An 11,326-nucleotide genomic window follows, 5' to 3' on the forward strand; every position below is an offset into this window, starting at 1 on the left:
ACACACACGCATGTATATATATATATATATATATTAGAGAATCTTATCATTCGCTCATTTACCCATCTACGCAAATAAATTCCAATGTTTCGTTTTCTTTCCCTCAGGACCGGCGCTATGCCGCCCTCAGTGCATCTGAATTACCATCATGTGAGAGTCTGAAGGACACAATTGCACGTGCCCTCCCCTACTGGAATGATGTGGTCGCCCCCCAGATCCGCGCTGGCAAACGAGTGCTAATTGCAGCTCACGGGAACAGCTTGAGGGGCATCGTTAAGCACTTGGAAGGTAAGAAGTATATTTCATATTCCATCTTATTTAGTGATCAGTGAATTGAGCCTGAACATTAAAAAAAAAACATCTGTCCAAGAATATTTCAGTGCTGCCTTACTGGACAGCACACATCCCTATTTTTTTTCTTAAATTCTCAGTTTATTGGTGAAATACAAAGATTCCAAAATTATTTTGAACAACATACATAACAGCGCTGTCAACAGAAACAGGCACAGCAAAAATAACATAATAAACATAGTCCAATAAGAGATTGTATATCAGTAATTAGGCCATATCAGAAACAGGCAAGAAAAAAGGTATACATCTCAAATTTGGAAAAAAAAATGCAACAAAATAGAATGCATTCGGATTGCCGTATTGTAGGTCAAATCAGTCAAAATAACATCATGACTCGGCATATAGAAAGGAAATTAAGATAAAACAAATAAACTCTATATTCGATTTTACAAAGATACAGTAGATAGTATTAGATATTATTATGAAGAGCAAATTATTTCATATAATATAGGACATTAGAGACTCAACCACCAATTCTTTGGGACTTGGCCACAAACAAGTGAACCAAAATCAACGCCCCTCCTGAGAGAGGGAGGAAGAGCCCCATAATACTGTGGCATCTCCAGGACTAGAAACAAGCAGATGAGCAAGAAAGGAACATCATATGGAAGAGGGAATAGATCTTCATTGTCTATCCTCCCAGTCCCAGGGGGACTACACAGTTAACACCAGGAGAGATTGGGGGAGGCTGACACTTCCATTTGTGAGTAGGCAGGGGTAGTCTTGAAAGAGAACCATGGCATCCATGTGGACCTGAACCACTGCTCTGTATCACATCCTGATTTTTAACCAGATGAAATAGTCCCTACCCGAGTATATTCTCTGGACTGGAATTCACATTTAACCAAAAGTGAATTTATGGGGTAAGTCCAGTTGGAAAGCTCATGGAATGTGTTGGAGAATTACACTGAGTGGCCAGATTATTATGACCACCCCTTCAGTACTTCATTGGGCCACGAGATGACTACACAGGATGACTTCGTTGGGCCGCCTCGTGACTCCACGAGATGTTGAAAGGTGAGTCGAGGAATCTGACACTGCACTGTTGCCCTTCTGTTGTCTTGTACCAGTCTTGCCAATCTCCGTTCTGCCCTAACATTGACTAGTCGCTGATGGCCACAATTCGCACGTTCAGACCCAGATTTGCGGCTGACAGTCCAGTCTTTAAACGATTTAACAACAGCTGCTCTTGAACATTTAACGAATTCTGCTGTTTTGCTAATACTTGCTCCATGGCTCCGAGCGCCAACAATCATTCCACGTTCAAAGGCTGTTAAATCGCGTTGTTTACCCATATCTTCAGAAACAAATCATTCTACTGTCGTGGTAAACAACCTGCTTCCCTATTTATAATGGTCTGGCCCTCTAGCAACTTCAGCGCAAAATTATAGCTAATTATAGCTAATTTGCCTACAAATGTCAGGTTGTCATAATAAACTGGCCACTCAGTGTATATACATGCAGACCGCCATTAGCCTCTGCAGTGTTGAACAAGTAGGAGGCATGTCTCTCACCCACCAATCCCCTCTCACAAATCATCTCACTTACATTCTGAAGACATCAGGACATGATCAGTGCTGCTCAGTCTGAATCTTATGGAGCAGAAGCTGGGTGACCACACTGTGAGGAGAACAACAAGACTGGGTGAATGTAGTTGAAGCAGCTTTAGTGCAGAGCAAGGTGCACATCACCATACCAAACATACCATGGACATCACCATACCAAACAAACATACCGTGGGCATCACCGTACCAAACATACCATGGGCATCACTGTACCAAACAAAATACCATAGGCATCACCGTACCAAACAAACATACCATGGACATCACTATACCAAACAAACATACCATGGACATCACTATACCAAACAAACATACCATGGGCATCATCATACCAAACAAACATACCATGGGCATCATCATACCAAACAAACATACCATGGACATCACTATACCAAACAAACATACCATGGACATCACTATACCAAAACAAACATACCATGGACATCACCATACCAAACAAACATACCATGGACATAATTATACCAAACAAACATACCATGTACATCACAATGCCAATTACACATACCATGACCATCACTATACCAAACAAACATACCATGGACATCATTATACCAAACAAACATACCATGGACATCACTATACCAAACAAACATACCATGGACATCACTATACCAAAACAAACATACCATGGACATCACTATACCATACAAACATACCATGGGCATCATCATACCAAACAAACATACCATGGACATCACTATACCAAACAAACATACCATGAACATCACTATACCAAACAAACATACCATGGACATAATTATACCAAACAAACATACCATGTACATCACAATGCCAATTACACATACCATGACCATCACTATACCAAACAAACATACCATGGACATCATTATACCAAACAAACATACCATGGACATCATTATACCATACAAACATACCATGGGCATCATCATACCAAACAAACATACCATGGACATCATTATACCAAACAAACATACCATGGACATCATTATACCAAACAAACATACCATAACCATCACCATACCAAACATACCATGGGCATCACTATACCAAACAAACATACCATGGACAATACCATATCAAACAAACATACCATGACCATCACCATACCAAACAAACATACCATGACCATCACCATACCAAACAAACATACCATAACCATCACCATACCAAACAAACATACCATCACCATACCAAACAAACATACCATGACCATCACCATACCAAACAAACATACCATCACCATACCAAATAAACATACGATGCGCATAAAATCACCATTTAAACAACAAACGTGATCCCCTTGCAGCAGCTGAGAAAACATATGCAATGACTATATGTCTAGGTCTTCTAACACACAGACACAGAATTTGTACCTATAATATGAAGACACGTCTTGCTTTGAAGGACACATATAAATAGTGCACAATGTTGGGCTGTGACCACCTCTTCTGTGACAGTTTTAGGTATCCTCTTAGGTCAGACCTCGCACACCCCCCTCTCAGCTGGCTGGTTCAGTTACTCTGACCTTTTCCCGATGACCTTACAGTGACATTTCTGAAATGACCCCACTCTAGGAATGCCATAAGGGTTAGAAATAAGTATACCCAACCTTCTGCCATGCTGAACTTGGTTCTTAAAAGACTGACATTTCTTTTTCTATTTCGACTAGGTTTTGACAACCTGTCATACATGGCAGATTTCCAGATTCCATTTAGCCATGTCCATGCAATATCTTTATGTGATAAGTCTGCTTTAGAGGAAAGCTGTGCGGAGAGAAGTAGGGTAGGGGGGTTGTCATTGCTAAGCATCTTCTCTAAATGCTTGTTGCCTCACATAGTAGTGTCCACACACAGCACTGGGCTGTTCTCCGTATTCACTATTTGTGATGTTTTTGGTTTCAGTCCCGTTAATGAATTTGGCCCTTGGACTGAATCACTGACAGCTGTAGACCAGGTGTAAGCAGATTTGAAGACAAACGCTCGTTTAAGAGGTTTCCATATTCTCTCACACAGCAGCTGCTTAAATTCTGCTTAGGGTGAGCTCACATGGGTTTTATTTTTCAGAAATGTCACATTGCTACCGGGAAGAACGTGACCATTTTACATCTGTTTACAGGGAAACGATGGACAGCTGTTTCCACTAACATTTTCCTATAATAGCAGCTCGAAGCACAAAAACAAGCTGTATCGGCAAACAGTGGAAGGGCAAAGTGTAAAACAAACACAAAACTCATGGCAGGCCAATCAGAATCCATCTTCTTCTGCTCTAGCTGATTGGTTGCCATGAATTACTGCACTTTAATGCTAATGACGTGCTAAAGAAGCGTTTGTGGAAAGCTTGTCAGTAAGTGCAAGAAAGAAAAAAGCTTGCTGCGTTTATGGAGACAATCTTATCTAGCTGAGCCTTACTTCATATAGTGTCCAGCCCGGGAGGTAGGGGCTTCTGGTAAAGATGGCCATTCACTGGTAGATTATTGTATGAATGTTCATATGAAAAATCTCATCAGAACGTTTGATAATCCCATCAGAGACTTGACGAATGTCGTTCCAAATTAAATTTTATTTTAACATTCCATTTTGGAATTAACCACTTGCCGTCCAGAGTGATTTCTTTCTTACAGGGTTATTCACAAAAGAGTGAAGAGTTTGGAGAAGGCCGGAGAAGTGAACAATCTAGGACAACATAGCTGAACCGGAAAGTGAGCTGAATTGGAGAATTTCTCCAAATCAGCTATGTTGTCCTAGATTGTTCACTTTGTGACAATAATGGGGGTGAGCCTGAGTATTAAAAATAGAATTCTCTTGTCCCCCAGTCAGAACAAATGCAGGCCTTCATTTAGTAATTTGCCAGGTCCCTCCATCTTCCACAGAACAGAGATCTGCTATCTGGCCTGTGAACTTTTATTGCCCCTCAGCAGAAGGGAGTCACAAAACTCCTAAGCCTTTTGTCCCAATCAGAGTGCCCCCTCTATATAGGTTGTCCCCATCAGAGTGCCCCTTTATATTGGTTGTCCCCATCAGAGTGCCCCTTTATATTGGTTGTCCCCATCAGAGTGCCCCTTTATATTGGTTGTCCCCATCAGAGTGCCCCTTTATATTGGTTGTCCCCATCACAGTGCCCCTTTGTATTGGTTGACCCCATCACAGTGCCCCTTTACATTAAGGGCAGCAAGTATGGGTGAGTACACGGGGCACGTACTTGATGTAATTGGTAGTAACGCAGGCAGTCCTAGCAACGAATGACTGCAGAGGATTAGGGAAAGGGACATTATTGGTTGCTAGGATACCGGCGGTGATAGCAACCAATGAATAAAGATGAGGGGGGACCTGCCCTGCATTATGACTGACACTGGACACTCTGAGGTTGGTGCATCCACTGTCAGCCAGCCAGAACCCAGCACCAGTGCGATCTGGACAGTGATCTACCATTCAGTGATCTGTAGAATTTATTATAGGTATAAATCATAGAAATCAGTAAGTTAAGTTATGTAAAAATGTCATTGTTTGGAAAGTATTAGATATTGTATGCCAATTAAATTTGGAGAAACCCAGCCCAAGGGTTTAATTGGAGCCCCCTGTAGTCTTGGCTGAAGTAAGGCCAACATGTGAGGTGATTGGGTCAAATTACCCTGCTGCCCCGCATCTCATAGGGCCCAATACTTGCCAGCCCATTTGTACATATTGTACACAGTACATATGGCTCTGGTCACCCTGACCTCTGACTTCATGCATGAACAAGAACATAAATGCAGTATTTTTATTTAACATACAGACATATTACAGTTACAAAAATAATTGTTCATTGCTGCAAAATGACAGAACCACATCAGTTTTGTATTCTGAAGCCACACATCAGTTTCAACTTGTCATGTGTTATTTCAAGGCCTTTAAATCATATTTGTTTCCAATTTCCAACACATAAAATGATAATTGTTCCCAATGTGCGCACTTAAAAATACTTATGCTCTTTTATTCCAATTTTTAATGCTTCTAGCACCCCAGTCTGACCTCCACACGGCCCTCTCTCGCCCCTGTAGTCATTCTGAAGGTCATCCTGTTACTATTCTTAAATCATGCCAATTCTAGAAGTCCAGCTGAGTATAAATATCCTGAGCTGCTTCTCTGGATTCTCTCTGTTCATCCTGTCATCTTGTGTTTTGCTACGGTAATGCGGATCACAACTGCAATATGACGCTGCGTAATCACTTAAAGTGACACTAAACTCTGGAGTTAAATCTAAAAAAATACATTCAAGTACCTTAACTATGAACACAAAGGTATCTTATTTGTGTATCACTGGGCTGTAGATCCTCAAATCATACAACTCCTGAGTTTAGTGTCACTTATTCTGACTCCGATCGTTGTGATAGCGAAATATATCCCTTGCTGAGACCTCTATGCCTGGCCTGTATAAGCAGATATACTCACTGCGGACAATCCTCGTCAGATAGCTGAACTCGTCAATACCGATTCATTCAAAAGGGATGTTTATTCTTTAACATCATGGTTACAGCAGATGATAGGAACAGCAGTTGAATGGTTGTAGTATTGTGCGGTCAGAAAATGATGCCTTTCCTACGTACTTTGCAGATTACATGTGTGTCCTTGTTACATGTGGCTTCTTACTGTGGCCATGACACAGGAAGTACTGCACACAGGAAGAAGGAAGGGGCGTACACTAGGGGGAAATACATCGTCACATGAGGAATAATTACAGAAAACATGTTTGTTACAAGAAAAGGCCACTAGATGGCAGCATAGGATAACACATGAATTTAGCTATGAGAAAATAGTTAGGCAAATCACACTATATAAATTCTAACCTATATAACAATGCTAATATTAACTGAGGCTATGCATCTCATATTCTATGCCCCTATTGGGGCGGCACATCACTTTAATAAAGGAATACAACAGAGTAACACACTGATTTATCACCCAGACTCGCATAACACATACTTTGCTATGGACTGTTGTACTTTTGCAGCAAAATGTCTCCTTAAAAGGAGTCTTCCTCTTTAATGGACAAGTAAATCTCTGATTAGGAGCCATTCGTACACCTGTCCCAAGTCATTCAGCGATATCAGCTGCCATGTTCATAAATATATCAAATCTTCACATTGTATAATTAAAGGAGAACTATGAGGTGAGTGATTTCCACTCATCCTCATAGTTCAAACCGGCATGTGACAATGAGACTGTCACACGTCGGCTCAATAAATTGGGAAGTGAGCGAACACATACTGTCGCCCGCTCACTTCTTGATCATCTCCCTGCAGAGAGTGGTGACTGTCAGTCACGGCTCCCTGCAGGGATTCCCCCCCTCCCCGCTCCGATCCTCCAGCGCTGACTGGAGGAACGGACGGGGTGTAGGGGGCGGGTACAGCTGGCTCTGCCTCTAAAAGGGCAGAGACAGCTGTCAGTCAGGCAGCTGGGTGGATCTCGACAGCACTGTTGGGATCCGTCCCAGCTGCAACGGTCTCAGTATACCGCAAGCTGTAGCCCGCGATATACTGAGCTTTGGGTCATGAGAGGAGGCTCATAGTTCTCTTTTAACACCACAGCTCCCAACTCTCCTTTATTTGGCAGGACTGTGCGCCATTGAGAACCAAATCAATCTGTCCCTCTTTCTTCCTCAGTTGTTGCTCTTTTTGGGCTAATGTATGAATCTCTATAAAAAAATAATTATTTAACTTTCCAAAGGGTTTTACTGCACTAAATCCTAAATTATTTTTATTTTTTTTACCCGGATAGATAACATAAAGCAAATGTAGTGATTAAAAAAGCAACTTTTGGTTAAAACAATCTTTTTTTGTGCATTAATTCTCATAGTCCTCGTTACTGGAGGCATGCAGGGGTTAGTCCCTTGGCTATATTCTTCATTCTATAACGTATCCCTCCTTCCAATCTCAGAAAGTTGGGACACCAGTAAGGCTCAAGACAGTTATGGGGCATGCCTTAATCCATGGCTGCTCCCTCCCTAGCCAAAGGGTTGAAGATGCCCATACACCAGCACTTACAACTACCAAGCCTGACTGTTGCTGGACAACTCTAAAAGGTCCAGTTGTTTCAATTAGTAAAGGTGGCTGTATGATGAGCACATAAATGGGCAGCTGCTGTCATTGTAGAAATTCATTATTATTAATTCATTATTACTGTATATTTCATATGTGATCACTGAGTTTTCTGGCAGGTGATCTGCCTCCACAACTATTATCAGCACTCTAAAATTCCCATATCTGTCAAAATAAGCAATCCGTGTATGAACTTACTTTAATGCATACCTGTTATAATACTATCTCTGACTCCGGGTATATACCCTTTAAAGCCCATTTTTATATTGATAGCAAAAATAAAACAAATCCAGAGGTGTGAGAGTGATAGGAACATATGGAAGGGCATGTGGTTAGATGTTATGTATACATCAAAGTTGACAATAACCATCTATGGGCGGCGTGGTGACTATCCTTGATTTCATATGCAGTGTCATCCTTGTCTTTGCTCCATTATAAGGAAATTCCTATCGGGTACTGACATGTTGGATCCTGGTCAGTGACTTACCAAGAAATAAAGCAAGTGCAAAGATGTGAGCCCCAGAACCTGTACACTTAGAAACAAATAAGGAATGGCAGCACTCATATTCAGTCCTGGCAGTTTCCGTTTATATTTAATACCCAGGAGAACTCTTTGCTCCAATCATATGCCTCCCCCACCCCCCGATGGTAGCCATAGCACATATTGAGCACCTTGAAAAAAAAAACAGCTTATCAAGTTTCTTAAAGAGCTCCAGAAATCTAAAAAACATATTCTTGCAGTGGGGCGCACTTCAAGGTTAAATGCTTGTTTTGTCTAGGCGGCTCTATAGGGCAGATATACTCACCTGATCCTCAGTCCTTCAGGGTCCCTGCAGCCTCGTCTTCCCTGGGCTCTGGCGTTCTAAGAACCGCTGACGTCATCATGCCTAATGCAGGTCCATTGACTTGCATTAGACGTGAGGACGCTGAGGGACAGTCCACAGCCGTAGTGGAGGGGGGAAAGAGGTGAGCGCTGACCGCTACGGGACTGAGGATCAGATGAGTCAATCTGCCTGATGTATCTTATCCAAAATCTGTTCCAATGTGAGCATAATTTATGATGTTGCCTCTTATTAAATCTTCCTCACATTTGCATCTCTCTCTGTGCTCTTTACAGGAATGTCTGATGCCGCCATCATGGAGCTAAATCTCCCCACCGGAATCCCCATTGTGTATGAGTTGGATGACAATTTAAAACCCCTTAAGCCCATGGCCTTCCTCGGAGACGAGGAGACAGTGAAGAAGGCAATGGAGGCAGTGGCTGCCCAGGGCAAGGTCAAGAAATAGACGCCATGTGAAGCCAATCGAAACAATGTGGACTGGTTTTTGTGAAACCCCAAATTCTGCTACTGATTATAAAATCTTATTTATAAAATCCTAACTGCATACTCTTATCACACACGTCGTCTTAACCTCACTGATGCCAGCCTAGTCATCACACTCTGTTTTAGTGACCACTCTGTCTAAACTAGAGGTGCAGAAGCTATAGATGGCGTCCCCTGCATACAAGATATGCCATTCATTATTCTGTAATCACTTGGAAACCACATTTGATACTCCCAATGGTACAATGCCTCTTCAAAAATGTTTTATCATGTCCAGTCTACAGCACAATGGAGGCTGGACCTGTGGAGATGTATGCCCTACACCGGCTGTGGTGAAGTTACAATTTCCATCATGAATCTGCCTCTGGGAGTCATGCCTGTGGCTGTCAGAATCTTTCAATGCCTCATGGGATTTGTATTTGAACCACAGCTGGCGGGCTGGAGTTTCCTTACCCCTGACCTAAACGAAAGTTCTGCCTATACAGCAAAACATTGGGCACGGCAGAACTTGGCATCTCTTCACAGATTTGCAATTTCCATTCTTTTCTGATGTATAAAAAAATGAAAATAATAATTTGAATGTGCAATCTTTCACACACACATGGGCCCTCATGATCAAAAGCATCTAAAGAAAGAACTGTCACCTTCGCCCGTAGGTACTGTAACGCATTCTTTTAATTCTCCGGTATTGTGCTAGAAACATGAAAGCGAGCATCTGAATAAGTTCTTTTATTAGAGGTTTCTGATAATAAAAACCCTTATGTCAACCCGTCCAGCACTCGTACCATTAGCTGCATCACAGGTTATTTTCATTGCCCCAAATATGTGTTCTTCTATTAGAAAAAAATATTTTGATGGTGTAACTTTGTTCTAAATGTCCATTTCAAAAAGCAGCCACTGAAAGTCCTTGCAGCATTGTGCCCAACGTGTTTTACTTTCAGAACATCTTGTGAACTTTTGTAATGTCCTTGACAAATCTGCATCTACGTATTGGTTCCTAAATAAACAAATGCTATACCTGGCTGTATTGTATTGTGCAGCAGTCGCTCATAGCACAGTGCTTCTTTCAGAACTAAACTCTGTTGATGCCGGCGGGTTTAACCAACATCAGGCAAATTATATAGACATATGAAGATCTATGGAGACTTAGACATTCATTGTATGTGCTACATGTGCTGCTCCTCTTACCTGCAGCTCGAAGTGCCATCAGTACCAACAGGATACAGCGCAGTCCCCAGCCTGCTTCTGGGACATCCCACCATCAGATCACATGCTATGGCCTGTACCTTGCAGCTGTCTAGTTTGCCTTATTAGGAAGCCGTCGCTGCCTGATTCTGTGCCGCACAGCCTTGACCCACCGGGCAAGTGCCCAGTATGCCCAAAGGCAAGTCCGGCCCTGTCCGCCTCATTGGTTTGGGGCAGCATTTTCTGCCGCCCCCCTGGAAATTGCCGCCCTAGGCAAATGCCTAGTTTGCCTTGAGGTAGATACACCTCTGCCGACACCAAAGAACCGATCCCCTTTCCAGACATCTAAAATCTTATTGGGGTATCTTTGTGTGTCTGTAGGCCCTTCCTGATTGTGGAGACATTTCCTCTCCAAGCTGTCTTGGAGAAAGAGTTGATCAGCTGCATTGGACTTTTTGAAACTAATTGCTTTTGTTTGCTTCCAAGAAAGCACAACACCGGGGATGTCTGCAGAGTGTTGCCATAAAAGTATGAACATTCGCACAATGCAAATATGAATGTTAGTTAAAAAAAATATTTTGGATCATTAAAGTAGTATTAAAAATCTTTTTTCAATAATGAATCCAGATCAAACACATATACATTGCCCAGCAAAGTGTTTCTTTACATTTTGCCCAAGCACTTACAGTCACAATGTTTCCAAACAGCTCCAACTCTCTCAGCTCGGCTTTCCTGAACTTCCTGTCCTGTACAAGATCCCAAGGGACAGAGCAGTCTGCAGCAGCTGTCCATCTACTAGCTAGGAGATGGAAGGAGGAGAGAGG

At 42.1% G+C, this 11,326-nt stretch overlaps 1 protein-coding gene across 1 annotated transcript in view; it reads left to right on the forward strand.

The window, feature by feature from the left end:
• The window catches only part of PGAM2 (phosphoglycerate mutase 2), an 18,826-nt gene extending 9,188 nt beyond the window's left edge, over positions 1-9,638 (forward strand). The window contains exons 2-3 of the mRNA XM_018554689.1: positions 108-288; positions 9,110-9,638. Coding sequence (XP_018410191.1) covers positions 108-288; positions 9,110-9,279 — 351 coding nt within the window. The 3' untranslated portion in view covers positions 9,280-9,638. The remainder of the gene's footprint in view (positions 1-107; positions 289-9,109) is intronic.
• The last annotated feature ends 1,688 nt before the right edge of the window (positions 9,639-11,326 follow it).

This window comes from Nanorana parkeri, unplaced genomic scaffold (genome assembly GCF_000935625.1).
Source record: "Nanorana parkeri isolate BGI_ZX_2015 unplaced genomic scaffold, ASM93562v1 scaffold169, whole genome shotgun sequence".
Classification (NCBI taxonomy): domain Eukaryota; kingdom Metazoa; phylum Chordata; class Amphibia; order Anura; family Dicroglossidae; genus Nanorana; species Nanorana parkeri.